The sequence below is a fragment of the Paroedura picta genome, chromosome 8 (assembly GCF_049243985.1).
Source record: "Paroedura picta isolate Pp20150507F chromosome 8, Ppicta_v3.0, whole genome shotgun sequence".
Taxonomy (NCBI): domain Eukaryota; kingdom Metazoa; phylum Chordata; class Lepidosauria; order Squamata; family Gekkonidae; genus Paroedura; species Paroedura picta.
Genome location: NC_135376.1, coordinates 14,342,573 through 14,368,940, shown reverse-complemented (window position 1 = coordinate 14,368,940; position 26,368 = coordinate 14,342,573). Strand labels below are relative to the sequence as shown.

The window sequence follows — 26,368 nt, the reverse complement described above, 5'->3', positions numbered from 1 at the left end:
ATGTGCTGAAAGAGTGTTATTTCACTACTACGGCTACAAACAATACTACACTTTATCTCAGTTACCACCATGCTCTGAAGGATTGTGCCAATCATGTGCAGCCTTCTTGGGTCACACACAATCCTACCTCTTGAATATGTAAAAGCATCAATTATCACTGTATGTGGTCAAACGGAAATGAATTAAGAGATAGGAAGTACGCAAATGACTTTAGTGACTGGCCTCCATTCTTTTTATATTCCAATTTTTTCCTAAAGGAAAAGAGCACCACATCATTACTACATTGTTACAAGTTAATGTGAAGACATTTCAGGAAGACATAGCCCTGAAATGCAGATTTTTAAAAATCACCAGCACTAAAACACCAGTTTACATGTGAATAATTTTGTATCAAACATGGAAAAAGGTATGTGAAAGTATGTAAGCACACATATGTAAACATATATACTCTGATCTAAAATGTAACTACTTAGAAATAAGTGCCATTCATTGTAATGGAGCTTCTTTGCCAGAATATATAAAGGATCAAAATCAATGATTAGTTAAAAACAACAGATCTGGTGTACAGAACTCCCATATTCAAAACCTGCAGACCTTTACCGAATATTTTTCTTCAGAGGAAATACATTTCTTCCACAGTGTTTTTGAAATAACTTGGAAAAACTTTCAGAGCTGCTAAAGAAACAAAGTAGGAAAAAGACCAGTGTCACACAAAACCTGAACTTCTGTTATTGGGATGGTCATATGATGGAGGGTGGTGTTTCTGTATGATGAAATCCTTTACAGTGGAAAACAGAGTTCCATTTCAGCTATGATGACTGCACTAGGACAATGCCACCTTGGTGTTGCTCAGCCGATAAGACTTTTATTTATTTGTTTTGTATATATACAGCCCTCCCCTTGTTGCTCAGGATAGTTTACATAGAACATGAAGTCATAAAAAATTCCAAAGAGCAAACAACTGGATCAGCATGTTTCCTGGCTACCTGGAAGCTATGTGACTGGACACAGCAGCAGCTCTAACTCCCACCCTTTCAAAGAGATGGAAGCCAATTCCTTCCCTTTCCACAGAAGCAGAGGAGGCCTGCCTTCAAACTTCTGGGAAACTGAGATAGTTTCCTCTTTGTAGAATTCACTGTCGCAAAGATCACAGTTTGAGAAAAGCTGCTACAGACGGTTTATCAAAATGCACACATTTGTACTGCAGATTTTTTAAAACAGGTGCTTCAAAAGCAGAGAATTGCTGTCAAGCCAAGGACTGCATCTCTCATTAATTGTAATCAGAGATGCAGTCGGACCTTTCTACAATACTGCCTATAGGAAAGCTTCTAATAGTAAACAATATATTGCCTATCAGTATTTCTAGAATAGTTTAAACAGCCACTTCAGTACTGTGGCAAGATTCTAAGGTTACTGTACCATTTTAGAATTAAAAATAAGACCATCTTTTGTAGGGGATCAGTTTTCCTGGTGTATGCAGCAGGATCATATTTGGATAGACAATAAAACATAATACACACAAGGAGATGCCAATTTCTTGTAACAGTTCAGTGAAATGGATACACACACACACAAAAATCCAAGCAAGCTCACCTGAGTAGCTGCAGACTGACAGGGGAACGAAGAGGACGATGAGACAACAGGGATGTCAGACTGGACAGCCGCCACAGTGGTAGCAGGTGTAAAAATCAGCTGTGAAGGCAGTAGAAAGAAAATTGAAGAAGATACACAGGGCAATGAATGCACATATAGCAATGGACAAATGGACAGGTTAAAAATTACACAAGCAATTTTCCTGTTACAACGAGCCAAGGTTAAGACAAAAGCTGTTCCGTTTAGACATATGCCAGTCTGCTCTACCTCTGCATAAACAATGCAACTTTTCAGTGTCACTCAGATTGGCTCAACCCTTTATTTTTTTTGCAAACAATCTCTTCCAGTGTATTCTTCCATGTAACAACTTAAAGGTTGCTCTGCTCTAGTTGTATTTGAAAGTAGGGAAAAAGTCAAGTATGAGATTAGGCAGTCCTTCAGGCATGTTGGTCCCAACGTATACAACAGTTTCAAGGCCAATGCCAGTACCTTGAATTGGGCCTGGGGATAAATTGGGAGCCAGGGTAGACAGGCAAAGATTGGAGAGGCTGGCGGCAGCATTCTGCGCTGAACTAAGTTTCCCAGCACTTTTCAAGGGTAGCCCCACCGAGAGCATGCACCATAATAATCAGATACTTTCTGCCCAGCAGAGATTACAACTGGCTAACTAGTACCAGCTGGTAGAAAGCACTCCTAGCCACAGCTCAGAATGAACCCTCCATTTTTAGAAGCCAATTTGGCTTAAGCCACTGTCTTATGTGCATATTCCATAGTGCTTTCTAAAATTACCGGCCCCAGAACTTGTTTGCCGAACAGGATGGCCGACTCTTGACTCAGTTTCATTGGGGGGGGGGGGGGATAAGACACAGGTTGTCCAGCTCAGTGATCACAACAGTCCTTTGCTTCTCCCTGCTTGGCAGGTGCAGCAGTGCTATTCAAGGGTGGGACTTGTCTTTTGTGCCAAAACGCTTCCTGACAGCTGCCTGGACTGGAAGAACCTGAACCAGCAGCCAAAACTTTCCCCACAAAACAAGAATCACAATACTGCACAACTGCTGCTTCAGAAATTATGTACCGGGCTTCTTAATCGCAGCCTCAAAAGCCATTGGCTGGCTGCAGGAGGCACATTCTGTCAGTTAGGAATGCATTCCAGCAGGCCTGTGAGGTTTGGTTTGCGGCAGAGTGGTTTAGACAGAGCCATAGGTCCTACATGACCTACTCAGTTTTAGAGACAACTGTAGTCAGAGGGATGCAACAAACAGCCCTATCATTGGGTAAGAGAAAGTTGACCCAGCTATACATACCACAAGTAAGAAACCACACATTGAGGAATGCATCCCTCCCAAAATATCTCCTGCTATTTCTACTGTTGTCTTTCACATTTGAATTTCACCAGTTCCCAATGTTGCTGAGACTCCCTGAATGTCCGGAAACACCAGTTCAGGGGGGCATTTTAAGCTGCAGTGGGAGAGGGAGGCAAAGAAGCCATGTTCCACTGGCTGGCATCAGTGGAAGTTATCAGAGAACACAAAGCCAGGGTTCCCCAAGTCACTTCAAATGAGCACATGACAATTCTCATATCTACAAAACAACCATACAGGCCCAACAGCACAAGCATTTTCTTAATGTCATACCGACATATTTTACACAACACCTTCAAAGACCTCCAGAAGGTGTTCTTTTCCAGAAAAATATAAATTGAGAAATGTTCTGATGCTCCAAATAGAGTACAACCTGATTAAACATGATTATTTTGACTTATAATTAGTGAGTGTGGTTTTTTTTAATTACCTTGTGTTAATTTTATCACCAAACACTGGAAGAAAAACATTTGATGACCAAGAAAACCCAAACCAAATAAAAGTATGGCTAAATGTTATATTCAAACTAATTCAAAGATTTATGAGGAAATTATGCTTATAACAACTCATAACATTTAAAGGCTCTGTGTGTGCGCGCGTGTATGCACACACATCTCATATTGTTTAAATTTAAGAAAGAAAGGCACTGGTGACTGCTGAGACACTACTTTTTAGCACAATCAGAAAACGCTACATGATACGCTTTAGTTGTTTACTCATCTATTTCAATGAAATTTAGCTCTTTTATGGGGCCCCCTGACACTTCCGGTAGCTTCATTTGCATTATTTGTTGGCTTCACATCAGACTGTTGATTGCAATTTCCCTTCCAGAACACATGAAAAGACATCAAATAAGAATTTCTGATTTGTTTTCAAGCCAGCAAATTCACTGTTTAATTTTTTACTTTCATTATATTTATTTATTTTTTTACATTTCTATGCTGCCCCTCCCTGAAGGTTCCGGGCGGTTCACAATATTATTAAATATAACGAATAGAGCATACCATAATAAATAAAATATTTAAAATAATAAATTATATAAAGTTATTAAAATTCCCCAGGGATAGCCATTCCAGTGGGAAGGGAAAAGCGCTGTGTTGGTGTAGATGTATTTGAGTATTTTTGATATTTAAGTATTTGAAAGGTTGTCACTTGGAGAAGGGCAGGATGCTGTTTCCGTTGGTTACAGAGGAAAGGACGCACAGTAATGGGTTTAAACTAAAAGTTCAACGATATAGGCTAGATATCAAGAAAAAAAATTCATAGTCAGAGTAGTTCAGCAGTGGAATAGGCTGCCTAAGGAGGTGGTGAGCTCCCCCTCACTGGCAGTCTTCAAGCAAAGGTTGGATACACACTTTTCTTGGATGCTTTAGGATGCTTTGGGCTGATCCTGCATTGAGCAAGGGATTGGATTAGATGGCCTGTATGGCCCCTTCCAACTCTATGATTCTGTGATTCCATGTCTGGCATTTACTGTTGTTCCTATATTGTTTATATACAGGGAGGCCACTTTTGTTGTTCATCTATCTGTGGCCCTCAACCATAGGCCTGGTGGAACAGCTCTGTCTTACAGGCCCGGTGGAACTCTTTTAGATCCTGCAGAGCCCAGGTCTCTTCACGAAGAGCATTCTACCAGACTGGATGAGGCCAATTTCACTTCTCTGGGGATCCGGAGCAAATCTTGTGAGTGCTAGCATAGGCTTCTCTGAGGGGAGGAGGTGGTCCTACAGGCATGAAGGTCCCAGACTGTTTAGGGCTCTGAAGTATCAGCATCATGAATCTGATTCGGTCCTTAATCTGGAGTCAATGCAGCTGGGAAAGCACTGGTTGAATGTGCTCCCTCCTCCTGGTTCCAGTAAGGAGTCAGGCTACTGAATTTTAGACCAGTTGAATTTTCCAAATTAGATACAAGGGTATCCCTGCGTAGAGCGAGTTGCAATAATCTAGTCTGGAGGTGACTGTTGCATAGATCACAGTGGCCAGGTCGGATGTCAACAGATATGGCGCTAGTTGCCTTGCCTGGTGGAGATGGTAAAAGGCCTGATAGGCAGCATCCTGGGCTTCTATTGATAATGAAGAGTCCAGAATCACACCCAGGTTCTTAACGGTGGGCAACATACATTTGTGATTTTACCCTCCCGCACCCTCAAAATTTACTAACGAATAAAACATTAATGTAGTCAGTCTCAGAAAGCCTAGGCAGAATCTCCTGCAATACATTAATTACTCTTTGAAACCTACCAAGCAGAGGTCCATCAGTGGCATTACCCACAAAGTATAGACTGAATACTATGCCTAGGGCAATGATGATCTGTGTTCTTGGGGGGCGGGGAAACAATGAGAGGGCTTCTGGAGTTCTGGCCCCATTGGTAGACCTCCTGATGGCACCTGGGTTTTGGCCACTGTGTGGCACAGAGTGGTGCATTAGATGGGCCAATGGCCTGATCTAATATGGCTTCTCTTATGTTCTTAACGTCAACTCCCTTTCAACAGTGGGCATATAATTAAAGCAACTATATCCTTGACCTAACAGGTCTTCAAAACAGATTATAACAGTATAGAATAATACAATTTAAAATCTAAATTCAAAATATGATGCAATGTTTGCAGAAACATGTTTGGACCGAACCAACTTTTCAGGTGCTGAGAAAGGAATAATCACCCAAAAAGGTCCCTGGTAGGAATCAAGGGATCTGCATGGACAAAAGCAATGTGGAACACGGATTATGGCACCAGAAGGAGGGGATACTTGACCATGAAATATATAGTAGTACAATCTGAAACACAATCTTAAAATTAGATTTTGAATGCATGTGCAAATTTGGCATGGGAAAGGAAACAGACAAGAAAGCCATTTTAATGTAAATATGAACCTTCCCCAAGCAGAACCATAGCAAAATAAAGTGACTCTCACAAGACCAACAACATTAAATTATTTCTGAACAGGTATTACATTTTATGCTGTGTTCAGATGCTCCACAAGTGGACATTAAGAAGGAAAGTGCACAAACCTGATTTGTTGGTAGATTCTGATACGAGCCTCATTTATCCACTATCCTTTCTCACACAGAAAATGCCAATTAGAAGCTAACTCGAGGTTTGTCATCATTTACAAATGCAGCTGTATAGTTAGCCCCACCTCCACAAAGAATTCGTTCACAAGGTATATAAATTATTTATTTACCTGATTTATACCTTATCATTTCCCCTAATGGGAACCCAAAGCAGATGACACCATTTACCTATCCTTTTAACCCTGTTAACAAACCTGTGTTATAGGCTGAGAATGTGTGACTAGCCCAAGATCACCCATGGCAGAGTGGTTCTAGTCCAGCACTCTAACCATTACGCCACAACATCATACATGAGCCTAACAACATCAGATTTATGCACACCACAGCTTACCCGACCTGATCCCGTCAAATCTTGGAAGGTAAGCAGAGGCAGCCCTTGAAAGGACAACCTCCAAGGAATACAAAGATCGTGACATTGGGGGCAAGTAATGGCAAACTAGCTCCCACCTGGCTGCCAGGCAATCTAGGTATCTCCTGGCCATATTATATACAACAAATAAATAAATAATACCCTAAGCTTAGAGCACTGGCCTGTTGTGCACTTATGAAATCTGCACAATGCTTTAGTGTTTTTAAAGCAAGTTCTTTCTTTCTCATACCGTAATGTCTTCTAAATTGGCTGCAGAGTTACTAAACTGAACTGTGGAAACTTAGATCGGTAATGGAATCCTAGCCATAAGAAAGAACATTAGGAACAAATGAAACTTACATGAGAATTCATTCATTTATTTACTGTCACTGACCAGCATCAAATCACAGGTAAAACCACAGTAACATTATTAAGTTAACAACCAAGTTATTTAAAATCAACCAAGGATTTCCACACTCTATTTGCAATTTAACAAAACTTTGCCACTGTGCAAGAAATAGAATTATCTTTATCTGCAAGTAAGATCTGCAAGTAGGATGTTAACTAATAGATCATCAGTATAGCTTGAGAACCGCAGTAACAAAGGTGAAAACTTAATTGAGCAAATATTAAATTATATAAACCAAAATATGCAAGACTTACCATTTGAGCACGTAGGTACATCTGAGCCTGGCTTGCAGTCAGAGTAGGGGAGGTGCTTCCCAGTAACATGGTCTGTTGGGTCAGACTGCTGCTGCTACTGTTCGAGGTCTGTGAACGGCTTATGAGCTGCGCAGGTGTATGAGAAGCAGAAAGATTAATCTAGGGAAGTAAAAATATTGCTTTTATTAGCTGCCTTGACCCCACAATTTCAACGGCTATCACAGGCTGCAAACCTAGGCATACTTGCTTAGAAGTAAGCGCCACACAAAGGAGTTGGGCTCACTTCAGAGTAAACCCATATAGCCATCTTCTGTAGATTGAAATATACAATAATCTGTTTAATATACAAACTTGTGCTTTCCTTTTTTTAAAGCTATATTTCTGGCCCATAGCTTAAACGCTTAACTGTTGATCACCCAAAGTCACAAGATACGTTGTTAAGATTTTAACAAATAAGATAATTTTCAAGGTTAAGCAGTAAATTAAGCAATTCTAAATTCTGGTACAACGCATTGTACATTGATCTTCTGAGATATAACCCAAAACTTTTGTCTTAAATTGTAATTTCATATTAATTTTAGAATTTAAATATAGAAAATGTGATACAATTTTCAGCCAGCTTCTTTTCTAAGGATCGCCTGCCCCACAATAGCACCTTGATTTAAACTCCACCTTTCCTCATGGCTCAAGGCAGCTTACAGTATCTAATTAAAACACTCAGATAGCAATAAAACCACAATTTACCATCAACTTCATGGGGGTGGGGATTTGGTGGGCTAAAGGGAGATCCAGCCCCATATCTTCAGAATCCAGTCTAAGTTTTTAAACACCAAATTCAGCACAATATTAACACCCAAAGTTTCAGCTTATTTTCATATTAAAGTGAGGATCCTACATTAAAAATTAACATGGTTTAAAGCAATTGTTTAAAGCAACATACACGAGCCTGGCAACATCAGATTCACGCAGACTCATGTATTTTACTTTAAACAATTGCCTCTAAGAAATTCTTTTCCATGGTATTATGGGGAAATTAATATCCAAAAAATCTTGCAAATGTTCAAAGTTCAGAAGACAAACCTATATATAGTTTGTACATAAACAATGGAGTCACATTATGGAGAATCTACTTGAAATCCTTGTGTTCATGTACTTGGCTGCTTTCCCCTCTCCTCCACACACGGTTCATGGAAATAACCAATTGTAGTCCAAGTCATAAATTATGGTTCCCTTCAAGCCTGAGTGATTCCTGGCTTGTAAATATGAGAACCGTAGCTTTTTTGGGGTATATAGGTACACAAGTGACTGTGGTTGTCAAAAAAAAACAAAACAGAAAGTATTAATTTCCTAATCATGATGGGGGGAAGAAGGGTTGTCATATTTGCCTGAGGATCTCCAAGGATAAATTCTTGGTTTGCTGTTAATAAGAACCATGCCCTAGTTTTAGGTGATCATCGAGAGGGCTCTAAAAAGCAGATTTTTTTACTTTAAAAAAATTAATGGTCAGATTTTGAAGGAAGGCAAACCAAGTTACAAATCAAAATAACTAGCTATGTATTGACACAAACTGTTTACAAACATTTATTCAGACAACACTATTTACTTTCATAAACAAATAGGGTAACTAAAATAAATCTGGCTTAAAAGAAAACAATTTCTTCAAAATACTTACCGAGGTTTCTGACATGCTTGACTGCTGAGTCACACTGCCATTGGGGGATGCACACTGCCTCCCACCTGACAGGTTTGCCTAAATAGCAAGCACATCTGTCAAATGTGTCATTTACACTGCAATAAAAAGTGTTTAAACATTGTTGAATATCTAGCAAAATGGCATTCATTAGGCAGCCCAAGTCCCAAAATGGCTATGTACGAGGCCATTATTAGACCCTCTACCTGTGTAGCTAACCCAACTTCTACCTTTTTATACAGTCATGATAGTATCATGGCTTATCCTAAGTTAACAATCCTTTCCGTACAAGCAATGAATTCCATGATTCTCCAGCCACACGCCTTTATAATCGACTGCATTTCATTGACAGGCAACTGACATGAACTCCTCCCTCAACATGTAACTTCACTACAATGGAGATAATTTAGGCCAGCCAAAAGCCACTGATGCAACTGCTGACACGCTATTCAATTCCAATCTCTGCTCTATTCAATTCCAACCATCCCTTAGAATGTGTCAGATACTCATTTCTTTCTTTTAGGGGGGAGCATTTTCTGCCGGGGCTGCAGAAGACCCACAATTCAAACTACTCCACCCTTTTAGAATTATAATACTATCTACTCTATGAAGTTATTAGCCTCCACAATATTAAAACAGCCACTCTCTTCCACTGCTTTGAATGCTAATCCTAGAAGTAATGTTCGTTTCATGATGGCAGTTTGAATCACCACCTGAACTGGGGTATTGTTGAGGGGTAAACATCTTTTTTCATATTTGGTCAGTATGTTTACAGCCAACATCAAAATTTAAGACTGATATAAAAAACACTGAACTGCAATTTGCATTAGAAGACATGCGCTTCCAAAATAAGATGTGAGGATTTCAAAATGTTTAATCAATAGTACATGTTTCTTGATAATATTCCAATTAAAGTATTTTCTAGCACTTGCATTTCTATTTGCAATTATGTTTTGAACTACTTGCCTGCATGAGCTGCATCAGAGCATATTTGTTTATATTCCCTCTGAATTCTTTGCTTTGACTGTACCCAGAACCCACGATGTTCTCATTTGAAGACGCGTAAACATTATTCAGACGTGAAAGCCAGAAGACTAACAAACTATTAATGTAAGAGAATGCCCAGAACTATAAGTGCAACATGAGATTGAAATGGATGAAATATGTTTTGCAATTGTGATTAAAATAACTAAACTGACTGGCAGTCAAGGATTCTGAGATAGTAACTTGATTATTATTCAAGTATGGATTGAAATGGGTTAGTATTGTATTTGCTGATAGGGAATGCTGTTCTTTCTCTTTATTATAAGCAATAAACCCACAAATGTCAGTGTTTTTTTACCCCTTCTATGTAACATGAAAGAATGAGGCTGGCAGCTCAACGATGTAAGCAAAGCAGGAATGCTGGTTTCCAGGTGGGTTTTGGGACTCCCCTGGAACTACAGCTCATCGTCATACTACAGACATCAGTTCCCCTGGAGAAAATGGATGCTTTGGGGGATAGACTTTATGGCACTATACCCCACTGAGATTCCTGTCCTCCCTAGGCTCCATCCCCATATTTCCAAGAATTTCCCAATCTGAATCTGACCACCATACTCCCCCCATCTCCCACTGGTGGCCAGGGGAGACGTGGCAACCCTACTGAGAGCACTGCTGCTCTTAACAACTGAGCTCATCTTCTCACTGCTGGTCTATGTGTCCCAACTGGTCACCAGTCCCAGGAACAAAATAATCATAGGTAATCAGGAAGCTAGGACACAAGCACATTCGTGTTATCAGGCTTGGTAGCTCCTACAGTTTAATTCCTAAACAGTTCTTTTCTAGTTGATTTCCACCTCACCTGTGGAACACTGGCCAGGCTCAAATGCTGCTGTTGCAAAGCTGCAGTCTGTAACATCAGGTGCTGCTGCTGAGCTGCATACATCTGCTGGAGGTACTGCGCTGCAGAGCTAGAAGGACGGTGCAAGGCCTGCTGAATAACCTGCAGACAGTTCAGTAAAGCCATTATTATGGCAAAAAAAATAGAGATTTATACTGAAGTCATAACCATCAAAGAACCACTAGACCTTTTTTTAAAGAACTAACCACAGCCCTGGAACAATTATTACCGACATTCAAGTAGTTGTGGGAAAAATGCTGAATGCAATATAGACACTATTCCCGTCCTTGCACCACTGTGACAGAACACCAGCCTCCCTATCCAAGATCAGACTTCATTAGAGTACTGGCAGCAGAGTTGTTTTATACAGGCCTGCAAGAACTTACTGATCACAGTGATCGCTCTGTAGGTAGAATGTAGCTTTCTGAACCTGCCACCAGAGGGTAGATTCCCCATTTTCGACAACTGGGGGGGGGGGGGGGGGAAGGTATACATGTCTAAATAAATAACCTTCCTCTTGCTCCATCATATTCTCCTCCCCCTCCACAACTTAGCCTACTGTCACCCTGCCACTTTCCTTTCTGAAACTCCTCCTGGCTTCCTCTCATCCAGAATGTCTGTATTGCCCACTACAGCAGCTCTTCTCCTCTGTCTTAAAAATCACCTCTCATCCAAGCCTTATTTCCATTCTTCCTCAGTGTCTCTTTCTCTTCCCTGTTTTCTTCTTCCGATCTCCTATAGCTGAATCTTCTGGAATGTAGCATGGCCAGAATGGGAAGGCTGCTTCCTGGGGACCCCAAGCAAGCATGCACAATGGAAGATTCAGCTAGAAATTTAATTTCTATTTATTTGCTTGAGCACCCCAGAGGATGTAGCATTTCTTTATGTTTAAATGTATATGCTGCCTCTCTTAAGAGAACTGCTTAAGGCAGCATTTCACTTGCCATTACACACAGCAACTAATGAACTGGATCAGGTCAGGAAAACGCTGAAGTGCTGAATGCAAGTACATCAGTTAACAGCCATACATCCACTATAGAACACAGATAGGATCATAGGTGCTGGAAAACTGTCCAATTCTTAGACATTTCTTCAGGTCTGTAGAGTGACCGTGATTTTCTAGTTTCAATAGTTTTATAGCAACAAGATGTGACATCATATTCTACAAAATACAAACGTAGCCCACAGCCCGACAGTGTTATGGAATCATCAAAGATGTAATTTACACAAAGCACCGTCACAAAAAAAGTTTATCAATTTTTTATTATGTTCCCCTTTAAAGCTTTAGGAGCCATGTTAGTATAAGCTTTGAAAGCAGACAGGGAACAAGCTACAGAAACAGCAAAAAGAAGCATGGAAGATATAAGACTATGGACAAAATCCAATAGTTAAGGATCACGCTACTTCTTTTCCTTACTTTCTCTAGTTAGATCTGAAGACAGTGCTGGGATCACATACTGTGTAGGCATACATGTACAGCTAGTAAGGCCTGCAAAGTCCAGTTAGCCGTCCTCCATGAAATAACTCCCTCCCATAAATACAGCATCTCTAGGTATCTGCCTGTAAGCACCCTCCTTTGCAGTCCTTTGCCTATCAGATACCTGCACAGCATGTCGGTCAGCGCCACTATAGACAGATATCTGAGGTGGCTGTGTACGAGAAGGGGATGACGTTGTAGTGATGGTGGTTGTGCATGTGGAAGATACTGTTGTGCTTGTCTCATTCTCCATAGCTGTGGAATGATGCTTCCACCTGGTGAGAAATGAAAACAAGAATTGCATATCACAACGCTCTGAATATGATAACAGCACAGTTCAGTGGACACATGAAGCTGCCTTATGCTGAATCGGAGACCATTGGTCCATCATGGTCAGTATTGCCTACTCAGACTGGCAGCAGCTCTCCAAGGGCTTAGGCAGAGCTCTTTCACATCACCTACTGCTAAACTGTTTTTAACTGGAGATGCCAGGGACTGAGCCTCGGACCTTCTACATGCAAGCATGGCCCACCTCAATTTATTTATTGTATTTATTTTTTATTTATTTTTCAATTTATATATCACCACTCCCACAATGTGACATAAGTGTTCTGTGCTTTGTCCTAGGAGATGTCCCAGTAAAGCAAAACATACATCTCAGTATTTCACGTGTGGTTCTGTATTTGCAAAACAGGAAAAGGAAAAGAAAGGAAATGACATGACATCAATTCCTAGGAGGATATTATTTCAGAGTAGCAAAAAGGCAATTGACCATAACAAGCAAAGAGTGACATTTCTTTATCAAGGTGGACACACAAAATGAAATTAACAACAAAATGGGACATTTCAGTTCCCAGATCATAGATTACATCAACCCTTATAACCATTATTTAAGCAATGTGATGAAGTAGGCATCTAAGCCAGAAAAGTTTTAAAACCTCAAAGGCATCAGTTATCAAGGTACATGTGTTCACCATTCTGAGATAAGGGGGGGGGGTATCAAAATGCTAAATGGCCATTATCTATCTGAAGGAATCAGGTAGATGAGATACTTGGCAATAAGATTTTTCCAATCCTGCAAAGCACTGTTACTTTAAAAAGATGCAAAATGACACATATACACATTACTACTGTCTTCTAGGAGGACCAGCCATTCAAATCATTAATGTGTCTTTAATTCTCTAGTAAATGAACACAGGCAACTCAATTTCAGTCATGTTATGGTACCTTATTTAAGAGAAATGGTACATTAACTCCAGTGCTCTGGGCCTCATGCCATCTTTGATGGATGATCAGGAGCTGTTCTTCCCTCCTGGCATTCTGAAGGGGCGGCAAAGCTTCCCTTTTTCGGATATAATGAGATTTTGGCTGCTGCTTTGTCCATTCCTAGTGACGATTTTGTTTTAATGCTTTTACATTCATAAAAAAATATTGTAGTGCATGCCTTTTTTCAAGTATGCAGCATCTTTTTTTTAAGAGCACATGGTGACAAAAACACGGCTGGCAATGGTTTAAGTAAACACAAGAAGCAGAACTAATATAGCTGCAGTTTCTTGCATTTATAGATCCGCTTTTCTGCAAGGCAACCGGGGCACACCTGTTGGATTTCTACCTGGACAACCGGAATCACAGTTCCACCTGGAGAACTGAATCACAGTTCTACCTGAAGAACTGGAATCATAGCTGCATTTATCTAACAGTTCGGCGGGAAAAGAGGACTTGCCCAACAAGCGGTGTGCAACCTGCAGAGAATAGTCGGGCGTCCCTGAAAGGAGAAATGTCCCCCTCAGCCACACACTTGCTTGAGACAGCCTAGACACGGCAGGGGTCCAAAGGCGGGAGCTTCCTTCCTTGCCACCAGAGGAAAGCAACCGTTTAAATAAACGCACGGGCAGGCAGAAATTCAACAGGTGTCGCTTCCGCACAGGCGTTCGCCCGCGCCCCCCTCCCCTTTTCCTCCGTGCTGCCGCTTAACTTCTGCCTGGGCCCAGCGCTTCCTCCATCCCCTGGCGAAGCCCAATGAGGGGCTTTTCTCCCCCCCCCCCCCCGGTCCTCCCGCCCTCCGGCGCCTGAGGAAAACCGCCTCCGCGCGCGCAGAGCCCCCAGACGGCCCCGCGCCTCAGCGCCACTCACCCAACCGCCACCGCCACAGAGGAAGACGCACCCGCTTGGCGTACGAAGCCCTCACTCCGCTTCCGCCATGTTCTCACCTCCCTCACAGGGAGGCAGCGCGCATGCGCCTCTCGGACGGGACTGACCGCCCGGGGGAGGTCACGTGCCTCGCTCCCGGGTTTGCGCGCGGGGGACCGGTGGGTTGCGCCAGCCTCTTGCCCTGGAGGTGGCCTCGGCCACGGTAGAGGTCGGGACCCGGGATTCATTCCCCGCTGGCGTCCCTAGTTTATGCATCTCGCGATGCTTGCTCCCATGGAGGTTCTTGTTAAGAATATCCCGTTGGATTGTGTATTTATTTATTACTTAACTCTCGCCGGCCTTATTCACATAGCTTTTCCAGAGAGCCCCCTCGCCTGTGATTGCCTTTCGCGATTGGAAAACACATTGAGGGAAGTGGGCAGCGGGGTGCGCAGGAGGTAACCTTGGCAAATGTCCTTATCACTTAGCAACATCTACTGGCCCCCCTTATAGGAGACGCCCCCAGATCGTACTCTAATTCCGGGAGAGCTGGAATCACTTTAAAACCGGGGCTGCTGATGCTGATACTTCGTTCAATCTGTTTTTTTTTAATTTTAATTTTTGTTATTTATTATTTTGAATTTAAATCACACTTTTAACTACATTGTATAATTGTACGATGGTGAGCAAAATGATATATGCCACCCTGAGCCGGCTCTGCTGGAAAGGCAGTGTATAAATTAAATAAATAATAGGGTTTCTAGAGGAGATGGTTGTTAAGTATCTGCTTGGCATGCAGAAAGTCTAGGTTCAATCCCAGTCAAAAGACCATTATAGCAGATGATGTGAAAGACTTCTGAGCCTTATGAGAGGGTGGTATAGAAATATAAGAAAAAAAGAAATAGAAGAGCCAATTCCAGCCTGAGTAGAACAGTTGTGTTATTCATTATAAGGTAGTTCCAAATGTTCCCTAATACAAGGGTAGTAAACCTGTGGTCCTCCAGATGTCCATGGACTACAATTCCCATGAGCAAATGCTGGCAGGGGCTCATGGGAATTGTAGTCCATGGACATCTGGAGGACCACAGGTTGACTACCCCTGGATGGGCTTAGGTTACTTACTCTTGACAGGTTGGCTCTATGGAGTAGACACTTTGCAGATTGTTATTGTTATTGTTTACCTTTGCTAAAAAAAATTTTGAATGATTTATAATTTTGGAACGGTACTTTTTTGCTTTGGATCTGCAGCTTCTCTCATCTGAGCAGGGACTTCTGCAGGCGTGTATGTGTGCTTTCTCCTTTGTTCCTCCTGCTTTGAGGACCAGGTTGCCCAAGGAGGTCTGGAAAGCTCCTGCTTTTCCTGGCTTTCTGCAAAACTGAATTATTCAAGATGGCCTTTTCCCCCAGGTAACAGGGTTGCTCTGTACAAAATGAACAAAGTATGTCCAGTGGCACCTTTAAGACCAACTAAGTTTTATTCTGTGTATCTGAAGAAGCGTGCATGCACAGACATACCTGGATTAAAACTTTGTTGGTCAAGTTTTGTTCTGCTGCTTCAGATCCGCACAGCTACCCACCTGAGTCTACTGGACAAAATGATTCACAAACTCACTTGGATAAATTATTTCTGGTTGGTTACGGATTTCTACAATCCTAGTACATTGTTTACCAAATGTCCTATTTTGTTGATAATGCATCTGGAGTCCCCCTAAAAAAGGCAGACTATAAATAACACAAACAAAATATCTGATCTAGTTGTCCCCCAAACAACAACTGTTTCTATCCCATCATAATTCCAGGGATAGCGTGATCCTGTCAATCTTGGAAGTTAAGCAGGGCTGACCCTGGATAGTATTTGGATGGGAGACCTCAAAAGATTTGGTTGATGGTTCCTCCAAGGAACACTAGGGGTCACAATGCAGAAGCAGACAATGGCAAACCACCTCTAAAAGTCACTTGCCTGGCTGCCAGCCAATCCTCGGATCATCTGTCTACACTATACACACCTTGCACACCCAGGGAATTGCTTGTCACCACTGTGGGATGGTAGGTGAATTTCCTCCAGGCCAGGGCGGATTCTGGAGATTTTTGGTGTGTGGTGGGATCACTGGGGCATGAACTTGGAGTCACTGTGGGTGGGCAGGTAGTTGTGAATTTCCTGCATTATGCAGGGGGTTGGACCAGATGACCCTGGAGTTCCCTTCCAACGGTGATTCCATGATTCTATGCTTGAGGAGCTTGTCCAACTCACTTTCCCGGTCGGGAAACTACATTTCCCAAAAGTCTCTGCGGAGCACTGCTTTCTGGGAGCTGTAGTAATCCCGCACTACGGATGAGGCGGCCTGTACTCTATATAAGAGGATGCTCAGCGCACGCTTCTACTCTGATAGGTAAACTTCAGGCAGAGGGCTCTGATGCTAGGTAACTTCTGCGTCAGCAAGTTTATTTTAAAATAAACTAACCCCTTAGTCCCTTTCCCCCGTCCCTTTAGGTGTGCAGTGGCACAATCCCTTCAACAGCTCTCAGTCTAGCTGAGACAAGGGTGGAGTCGGAAAGAAGGGTGAGTCGGTTGCAAATTTTATCATTATCGGAAAGCGTATTTTCATCTGGTTTACAGGTGCAGCATATGCATTGGGGACTTGCTACCCCCCCCCCCAACGATTGCATTCGGAATCTCCTCCCCGCAAAAGAAAAGGGCCTCCAATTGTTTTGAGTCCACCCTCCGTTTGGAAGTGGTTCGTTCCACATTCCCTCGCCGCCTGCCTTCGCCGGCGTTTGATACGCTGGGTGAAGGCAGGGAAAGCGGGGAGGGGAGGAGGGGGCGGAGCGACAGTTTCTCTCCCCTCCCTTTTTTTTTCTTTCTTTCCTTCTCTCACGCACACCGCACACACTCGCGGGCGGGCGGGGCTGGGGCGCGTGCTGGGTCGGAGCGGCGGCCCCTGCTCGTCCGTTTAACGGCTCCCTGGGGGCGCGCGGCGGCGAGCGTGCGCAGGAGCTCGCTTTTTCGAAGATAATACCCCCCCCCCACACACACGCCACCACCTCGGTGTTTCCTTTTTTTCCTCTTCCGCGGCTCGGCGGGGGCGGGGTGGGGCTGGCCGCGCCAGCGGGCGGGGCCGCCGGAGCAAGTGAGGCGAAGCGGGGGGGGGGGGGGCGATGCCGACTCAGCGTGAAAGCGGCAGCAACAGCGGCGGCGGCGGCGGCAGCGGGAGCAGCATGTCTCACCCGGGCCTGGGCAGCGTCGGCCCCGGGGGGGACAGCGCCCATCAGGTCCGAGTGAAGGCGTACTACAAGGGGTAAGTGGCCGGATGGGGATGGAGGCGCTGACGGGCCGGTCTCAGGGAGGGAGGGGGAACGACCACATCATCCCGGTGGGGCTTCAGCTCCTCTCCAGCCCGCGCAGCCCCAGGAGAAGAGAGATGCTTTGGAGGGTGGGCTCTATGGGCATCGTACCCCAGTGTGGTCCTTGTCCTCCCCGGGCTCGGACCCCAAATCTCCCAGGAGTTTCTCTATCTGGGTCCTGCGGTCCTACCCCCACCAACCCCGACAGGGGCCAAGGGAGATCTGTCAACCCTAGTGGATGTGCCTGTGCGATGGAGATTTGGGTTTCCACTCCCCCACCACCAACCAATACAAACATAGAGTCCATCAGTAATACCAAAAATTTGGGAATGAATTAGATCTTCAGGAGACTCCCGACAGAGAAGGGTGGGGGGCAGTTCCACCCACTGCATAGTTCATTTGCATAGGATGTTGGGGGCGGCACTGGCTTAGACAGCTGTTCCTCAATTCTCCCCCCCCATCCCCCCAAAAGCCTCAATACATTGGAGGATTCTAGCCCTGCAGGTGAGTCATGGTGGAGGTGTGGAACTTCTGTGGTTAGGAACAGTGTACCTGTAAAGCCCACTAGCGGGGGAGGATGGGCAAGGCCTCGCAGAGGTATGTGGGTAAACAGGATGCTGCGCTAGGTGGATTCTTGGTCTGATCTGTCAGGACTCCCTTCTTAACCTTATCATGATGTGATAAGTGAGTGTAGAGGCTGCATAGCCTGACCTTGGGCTAGTGATGTCAAAGATATCTTTTGAGGTAAGGGGCATGGGACCAGGCCCCTGCTTGATGGCTGAGAGCTTGTGGAGGGATGTGTGTATTCCCAGGATTATCTGCATATTGGTTTATAGGGGAGAGATGCATTGGCCCAGCTAGAGGTGAGAGCTGTCCTGAGGGACATCTCATGAGATGGGCAGTAGGACCTAAAGAACCGTAGGTTAAGTGGCAAGAGAACGGTGGTGGTTATTCATCAATGTGGGAACTTGCCACATGGCCTGTAAGGTGCATATGGTGAGTGATACAATCTTGAGGTGAACCAGTATGAGGAAGAAGAATGTTTTTCTGGGATGGGAACTGTTGAGGGAATGCTTGGGGGGGGATGAGAATGTGAGTAGGAGGATTACTCATAGGGTGAGTGTAGCATGTTGAGATCAGAATTTCAAAAATGAAGCACAGTGTAGCTGTGGGAGTGTTTATTCTGCTGGGTTTTGAGAAAGAACAGGAGGAACTTAAACGGAGGCTGCCTTTTGAAATAAGAGGCATCTAGTAGAAAGCTCACGCCTTGAATAAATCTTTGTTGGTCATAAAGGTGCTACTGGACTCTGATTTGATTGTGGTATTGTGTAGTCTTTTAACATGCACCATGCCAGTTAGACATAGTTGTGTGACTTCATTTAGAGACCTGAGAGGATAATGCGAACACCTCCCAAAATTATTCTCTCCTTTCAACCTGGGCTGTTATCTGCAATAAAGCTTGTGGTGCATAATATGTAACCGTAATAATTCCATCTATTCTAAAATCCTGGTCAAATATGATAGTGATTCTTGTTCAAAATTAAGGGGGAAAAAATCTGGGAAAGAAACTGCCAATAAAAGGTGACTGACTGACTGAAGGTAAAACTGTGAGAAATCATTTTAGGAGGTTAATTTTGCTTCAGGAGGTGGTTTCTGCAATACCAGTAACAGGAGGGCAGACCTAAAACAAGATTCTGTATAGGAAAGCCCAAGGATCTGTGTTGCTGAGCAAGGATGTCGGTCCTTGATCATGAATGAGTTGATAAATATGATTTCAAAATGGTAAATTTGCTTTGAGAATCTTGCTAGCATAGCATACACCAAGAAGGGACTTGCTGCTGATTTTTGAACATGACTAGCTTGTCTTCCATTTTCATAGTAAGGTATTCTTGCAAGCTTCTTGGATAGATGGTAAGGATGCTAGTACTGGTGGCATTTCTCATTCTGAGCCCCTCTTTCTTCTTGTCCCTTGGTTTTAAACATTTTTTTGCTTATTTAGAATTCAATTTATGACCTGCCACTCCCACACAGTGGTTCCTAGTGGGTAACAACAATCCCCTACAATAAAATCCCGCCCCCCTGTAAAACAGACATAAACCTCATTAAACCCCACCTATCACGCTAATAAAACGTCTCCCTGCTGCAGGGGATAGCCTGATGACCTGGCCAGCTCAGGGAGGGGTCCAGATCTAGTGGAAGAGCTCTGTTGGAAGTCTTGCATAACTGGGACAGTTCTGGCAGGGACCTCAGCTCTCCGGGGAGCTCATTCCGTCGGGTCGTGGCCATGTTGGGGATGAGTAGTGGATTACGAAGTCTCAAAGAGGGTTGTGCACCCATCATCCCTAATGGCCACCCCTGCCCTTTCCTTTGTTCTCCTTTGTATTTTGAAACCAATATCTGACCCTTAAAACAGAATCTTTAATGTCATACATTAGTTGGTATTTTTCTTCAATACATGATGCATGTTGAGTAAGTAAAACATGTCCTGATGGCTACTAGAGAGAGTTTCCTAGAAATATAGAGGGGATTAGATGGAGAAATGGAAAAGCAGGGGTCAAAGGCTGGAATGTAACCTCTATATACAAAGTTTGTGTATATAGGAATGCCACTTACTTTGAGTTAGTGGTGGCAGCTGCAACTTTTGTGTGCTGTTGTGTAATTTCTCAAAGCATCTTGTTAGCCACGGCACCAAAAACTTGAGCCAGCCTTGGGTGGGTTACCATATCTATTGTATTTGGACTTGTGGGTCTCCATACCAAAAAGGTTGGGAACCAGTGGCTTATAGGAAGGTCTCCATGCTGTCTTAGTCTGAGAAAGGTATTGGATGTTTGAGTAAATACTTGGAAGTATTACTTACCATGACTCAAAGTGGTAGAATGAGTCATTGACTAGAATTCAGATGATGAAAACTAAAAGGCAGGCTGGAATTTTATTTATTTATTTCTTAGATTTTTATATCGCCCTCCCATATGGTTAAGGGCAGTTTACATAAAACATTATGGGGTATTACATAGAACATCATAGACATATAACACATCAACAACAGTGGTCCTAAGATTAACAGAATTACAAAAGGTTCGATTAAATTTAATTTAAGAGTTTACTTATTACCACTGTTCTGTAAAACTGAAATAGACTTTCAATATATATATATTTTACTGTCATCGAACTGTTCTTTAATATTAAATTGCAAAACCACTTCATGCTGTACTCGTCTGCGTATGAGTAGGACAGACCTGTCTCTGGTCATGTACAGCTTCCTGCACAGAAGTGTATTTTTTAAATGCTCAATTAATGAATACAACCACCAGCAATTTCTGTAATTGTGGCAGTGTACCTTGCAGTTGCTACAAGTATAGGAATGCCAGTTAGTAATATCTATGAGTGGCTGCTCTGCACAGGTTCTTTCTTCATGCAAGAATTTGCCCCAGGATGATAAGGACAGATGTAGTATGACAATCCGCCCTTTGTATGCTGGTTCTGATTAATTGGCCCAACAAGTACATTTTCTTTTCTTTGTCAGTCAGATACTTCAAGGAAGTTCACAAGCCGGCAATGCTGGTCGTGTTAATTTCCTGTTGCAGATTTCTTGTGCTACAAATTTAAAGGGATCTGCCTTTCAACACAGCTTTCACATTGGCTATTGCTCCTTACCAGCATATCCATGTCCATTAAAAATCCCCTCACTAGTGGCCATCACAATATGTGAGGTCACAGTGAGTGTGAATCCAGAGTACCCTTTGTTAGGTATATGTATAAGTTTCAGTAGATAACCTTTTAATATATATTTTAGGAATGAATGTATGCCCCCCTTTTTTCCCCTTCTCTCATCATTTTCTTGTGATTTTACATACTTAATGTGTCTTCCTTCAATACTCTCAGGATTTTTTAAAATGCCATTACAACTAGTTGTTCAGGAAATTTTGCAATTGCCACTAAAGGAAGTATTTTGTGTTAGACTGTGCCTGCCGCAACATGTCCATAAACTACCTCAGAAAAGATATTTCCTTCTGTAAGAAGGGCTAGAAATAATTTTTTCCCCCTTCTAAAGTGGTTCTTGTTAGAAACTGAGTCTTTTGCCCATTGCATTTTTACAAGACATGTGTGCTTCTGGAATACCCATATCTGTTTTCAACAGTTCTTTTCAGAAAAGATTCTCGAGTGTTCTTTGAACAAATAATAGCCACTGCATCTGTTGTGTTTGTGTGCTCCTGGCAGTGTCAGGTTTCATCACACAGAAGGTGGGGTGATGCAGGCAAAGGGAGATGGAGCAGAGATTCAAGCATCCTGATGTTGATTTGACATCTGTTTAGTCTTGCTCACTAATAAGCTGTTACCTGAACTTTTCCTATCTTTCATCTTAACAGTATACTCAGATACTGTTGCCTTAAGTCTGTGGTGTCTGCATTCATATTAGAAATAGTTCTGCAGAGTGCTCAGACTTTATAATAGTAGCTGCAAGATGTAGAATTGTTGAGATGGAGGAGAGGAGAACAATGTACACCACTTTGGGTCCCCATTTGGGAGAAAGATGGGGTTATGCCTCCAGTGAAATTTAAAAATAGTAGCTAAATGGAAAAGGGAATGAGTGGCTAGATATTGCCTGTGTCAGTCCCGTCATTAAAAAAAAAAACCAAGGAAGTGTACATTCACACAAAAACCATGCCTTGTATAGATCTTTGTTCGTTTTAATGGTGCTATTGGACTCAAATGTTGAACAACCCTTGATCTTAACTTTTCTTTTGCACCTGAGAATTAAGAACTGTACTAAGGCATATAAAGATTTCCTCTATGGAGGGGCAGCCATCTTTTGTTACTCTGCACTGTTACTCCCACCTGGGGCTCCTCACCTCCCCACCCCTTCCATGCCCATCATTGGTTTTTTTTTGGGGGGGGCAAGTCGACATGAACATATATAGTCATATTACCCAATGAATATTTAACAAATTACTATATATATAAATATTAACTCCCACACATTTGGAAAACCCTTACAGAGCAGTCAGTGGACCCCAGGGTTTCATGAAACCCTGGTTGAGAAAGCCTACCTCTGTCTGATAAGAACATAGACAAAACCCCATTGGATGAGGCCAATGGTCCCTCTAGCCCAATAGTCTGCTTCACACTGCTGTTGTCAAACCAGTTGCCAGAGATGGGGTGGGGGAGTGGGGGTAGAAAACATGAGATCAGGATGTTCCCCTGGGTCTATTTCCTAGCACTGATATTAAGAGGTTTGCTGCCAGTGTCTTTGGAGGTTCTGTTCACTCATTATGGCCAATAGTCATTGGTGAGCCTCTTCTCCATGACTCCCACTTTTAAAGCCATATGTGCTTCTGCCCATCACTGTGTCCATTGGCAACAAATTCTACAGTCTAATTACTTGTTAAGAAGTATTTCCATTTGCCTGTCCTGAATCTATTTCCTAGTAACTGCATTGGATGCCTCTGAGATCTAGTAAGGGAAAGGAGGGGAAAAAAACACTTTCCATCCATTTCTTCTGTCTCGTGCATCATTTTAAAAACCTCTATCATATACCCCTTTATTTGCTTTTTATTTCTAGACTCAGAAATCCCAGGATATTTAGCCTTTCTTGACTGGTAAGGTGCTCCAACAGTTTAATCATCTTGCCTTTCTCTGTAGTTTTTCCAGCTCTACAATATTCTTTTAGAAATATGATGACAAAAATTGAATGCAGTTTCCCAAATGAGTATGCAAGGACTTTATAATGTTGGCAATTTTATTTTCAGCCTTTCCTAATACCTCTAGTACACAGTATGCCTTTCGTACAGCTGCTGCACACTGAATTGACATTTTCATTATGTTCTCCACTACAGTCCCAAGATCTTTCATTCCCTCTTGAATCACTCAAATTCCATCATATGTTTAAATTTAGCATTAGGATGTTTTGTTCCAACAATATTAACATTTAACTTTGTTTGCCATATGTTGCCTACTCACCCACTTTAGAGAGATCTTCCTGTAACTGTACATTCCACCTTGGTTTTCACAATAACAAGTCATTTGGTATGATCTGCAAACTTGGCTGAGCCCCAATTTCAAATGATTTATGAATATTGAATAGCACCAGTCCCAATACAGACCTCTGTGGGATCCCACTGCCTGCTTTTTTCCATTGTGAGAAGTGTCAATTTTTTATGATCACCTTCCCTTTCTTTTCCCCATAACAGATACCCTGTGAGGTAGGTGAGGCTGAGAGAGCCCTGATATTACTGCTCAGTCAGAACAGCTTTATCAGTGCTGTGGCCAGCCCAAGGTCACTCAGCTGGCTGCAGGTGGGGACAGGGAATCAAACCTGGCACTCCAGATTATAAATCTGTGCTCCTAACCACTACACCAAACTGGCTCTCCAGCAACCTGTCTTCCATGAATCTATAGATTCCCCCTTTAAAGCTGTTTATTCCTGTGGCCATCACTACCTTTAAAGGCCATCCATGGCTTGTGTCCCGCCTATCCAAAGGACCGCTTGTCTCCTTATGCCCCTCATGCCCCTCGCAGGGCTCACCGCTCTGCAGGTGCTAATCTGTTTGTGGTCCCTGGCCCCAGGGAAGTATGCCTGGCTTCAACCCAAGCCAGGGCTTTCTCAGTCCTGGCCTCGACCTGGTGGAATGAGCTCCCAGAAGAGCTGAGGGCCCTGATCGATCTGCAAGTTCTGCAGGGCCTATAAAACTGAGTTCTTTCTCCAGGTCTTTGGTTGAGGCCAGGGTCAGGAATAACTGGGGCCCCTCCTCCAGACAATGCTTTAACATTATGCAAACCTTACCCTATGGCAATTGGCTGAGGGTGGACGAAGGTAGAAGGGGATTATGCCGCCTTAGGTCTGTTTTTTAGTGGGAGTTCATTGTTTTTATTTGGGATTTAATCTGTTTTATGTAACCTGTATGTAAGTCTATAGAAAGTGGTGGGATAAAAAGTCAAGAAATAAAATATAATTAAAATAAATAAAAAATAAATAAAATAAATACATACATGCTCTGGCAGCAAACTCCACATTTTAATTGCTCTGTATAAAGAAGTATGTCTTTTTGTCTGTTCTGATTCTACTGCCATCAGCTTCATTGGATACCCTTGAGTTCTAGTATTTTGGGAGAGGGAGAAAAATCTCTTTGCCAACTCTATCTCCCTCACCCCCTTAGTTGTCTCTTTTGTACACTGAAAAGTTCCATACTCTTCATAGGGAAGTTCTGACTCTCTAATCATTTTGGCTGCCCTCCTCTGTACTTTCCAGCTCTGTGATGTCTTTTTTGAGGTACAGTGACCAGAACCGGATTAGTATTCCAAAATGATGCTGCACTATAGATCTGTACAGGGAAATTATAATATTAGCTGCTTTATTTTAAATTCATTTCCTAATAATCCCTAGTTATGTACCTGCCAGAAAGAGATGACAAAACATTCTTATTTTCTTGCATTAAATGCCTTTTTGTGAAAGAAAAATCAGGCCTTATTGGGAACTTGTTCTATGATTAAACTAGTGGCTTGCTAGCTTAATTAACATATTATCAAATGAAAAAAGGTCTGGATCTTCTCTCTGTGTTAATTACCTACTGTTATGTACAATATGCTTAAATATATGTAGTTTGCGAACATTCTTTTCTCATAACATAGATTAAAGTTGGAGATAAGCTTATTGCTCAGTCTACTGTTTTAATGTGTTCTATGTAATAGCAAAACAGAATCTGTTAAATGCTGTGACCTCCTAAGTGCAAGTGAGGAATGGAGAGACAGCATGGAATAATGATTAGAGGGTTGGACTAAATGACCATGAGGTCCCTTCCAACTCTATTATTCTATGATTCTATTCTATGAATCTATTCTATTCTTTGCTTATAAAATAAGTTAAAATTGAACGGTGTCTATTGCCTATAACCATTGAAGCCTCAGCTTTCAGATAGTGACACAGCTGGAACTCTGGAGTTCCAGAATTTTGTGCCACAACAGAGAAGCCTCACCCTGTGTTGCTATCTGCTTAATCTTGAAAGGTGGAAATGCCTGAAACATAACCTTATAGGTGTGTAAGGGAGAAATTCCCCTTCAGGAGGGAACCCATGTTGGCAGTTGTTTGGGGTTGTAAGGCTGCCAAGAACTAGGACTCCACATTCCCTCCCCCTGTCTCCCCATCGAGCATCTAATTGCACTTTCAAGATTTGAGGCCCAACTGGGCACTAATTTTTTCATCACACTCCCTGCCCCCAGAACTCCATGCCATTTAAGAGAGGTAACCAAAGTTGTAGTTTTCCATTTTCTTAGGTGAATAGTACTGTGAGATGGGTAGCTGGTTTGTAGAACTTTGTTGCATTGCTGAGCCTTGATTTGGAATTTTGTTAGACTAATGTTCAATTTTTTAAAACTATTTTCTGAACTTGTTTTTGCTGATAAACAGTTGTGTAACGGCTGCCAACATGTTTTCTCTCCATGCATGTGTAGTGATCGAGTACACATTGACATAAGACACACATTCCCTTATTTGCATTATTCACATGTTACGGGAATCTAGGGGATGAGGGGGTTCGCAATAAGTCTGGACTTGTACAGCAAGGGAGCAAAGGCAACTAAAACACAAACTGTGCTTCAAGCACACAAACTCTGCTTCACAACCTGCCAGCATCCACATGCTGTGTTATTGTAGCTGACATTTTTAATTATATCATGCAATTGCGTTATTACGCAAGACAAAAAAATTGTAAAATAAAAAAGAGGACTTGATGACGTATAACATCCACTCTTCCAAAGAAAATGCAAAATACATGTGGTGTATTCCGTCCCGAGGTATAACGAAAGGAAAACAT

General features: G+C 42.6%; 2 protein-coding genes across 11 annotated transcripts in view; one reads left to right on the top strand and one right to left on the bottom strand.

The window, feature by feature from the left end:
• The window catches only part of PHC3 (polyhomeotic homolog 3), a 53,329-nt gene extending 38,842 nt beyond the window's left edge, over positions 1–14,487 (bottom strand). For 5 of the 9 annotated variants that reach the window (XR_013233422.1, XR_013233423.1, XM_077348428.1 and 2 more), the window contains exons 1-6: positions 14,223–14,487; positions 12,214–12,364; positions 10,574–10,714; positions 8,713–8,790; positions 7,041–7,199; positions 1,594–1,692 (exon numbers count right to left, since the gene is read on the bottom strand). Coding sequence is in view for 7 of the 9 variants with exons in the window: in XM_077348428.1 (XP_077204543.1) it covers positions 1,594–1,692; positions 7,041–7,199; positions 8,713–8,790; positions 10,574–10,714; positions 12,214–12,364; positions 14,223–14,467 (873 nt within the window). In the remaining 2 variants the exon portion in view is untranslated. Of the gene's footprint in view, positions 1–1,593; positions 1,693–7,040; positions 7,200–8,712; positions 8,791–10,573; positions 10,715–12,213; positions 12,365–13,316; positions 13,476–14,222 lie in introns of all 9 variants that reach the window. The other 4 variants (XM_077348431.1, XM_077348432.1, XM_077348430.1 and 1 more) reach the window with 4 other exon arrangements.
• Positions 14,488–16,602: 2,115 nt separating this feature from the next.
• Positions 16,603–26,368, top strand: part of PRKCI (protein kinase C iota) — a 38,723-nt gene continuing 28,957 nt past the window's right edge. Inside the window, exon 1 of one of the 2 annotated variants that reach the window (XM_077348425.1) lies at positions 16,603–16,779. Coding sequence is in view for 1 of the 2 variants with exons in the window: in XM_077348424.1 (XP_077204539.1) it covers positions 17,376–17,515 (140 nt within the window). In the remaining variant the exon portion in view is untranslated. Of the gene's footprint in view, positions 16,780–17,332; positions 17,516–26,368 lie in introns of those variants that run through there. The other variant, XM_077348424.1, reaches the window with a different exon arrangement.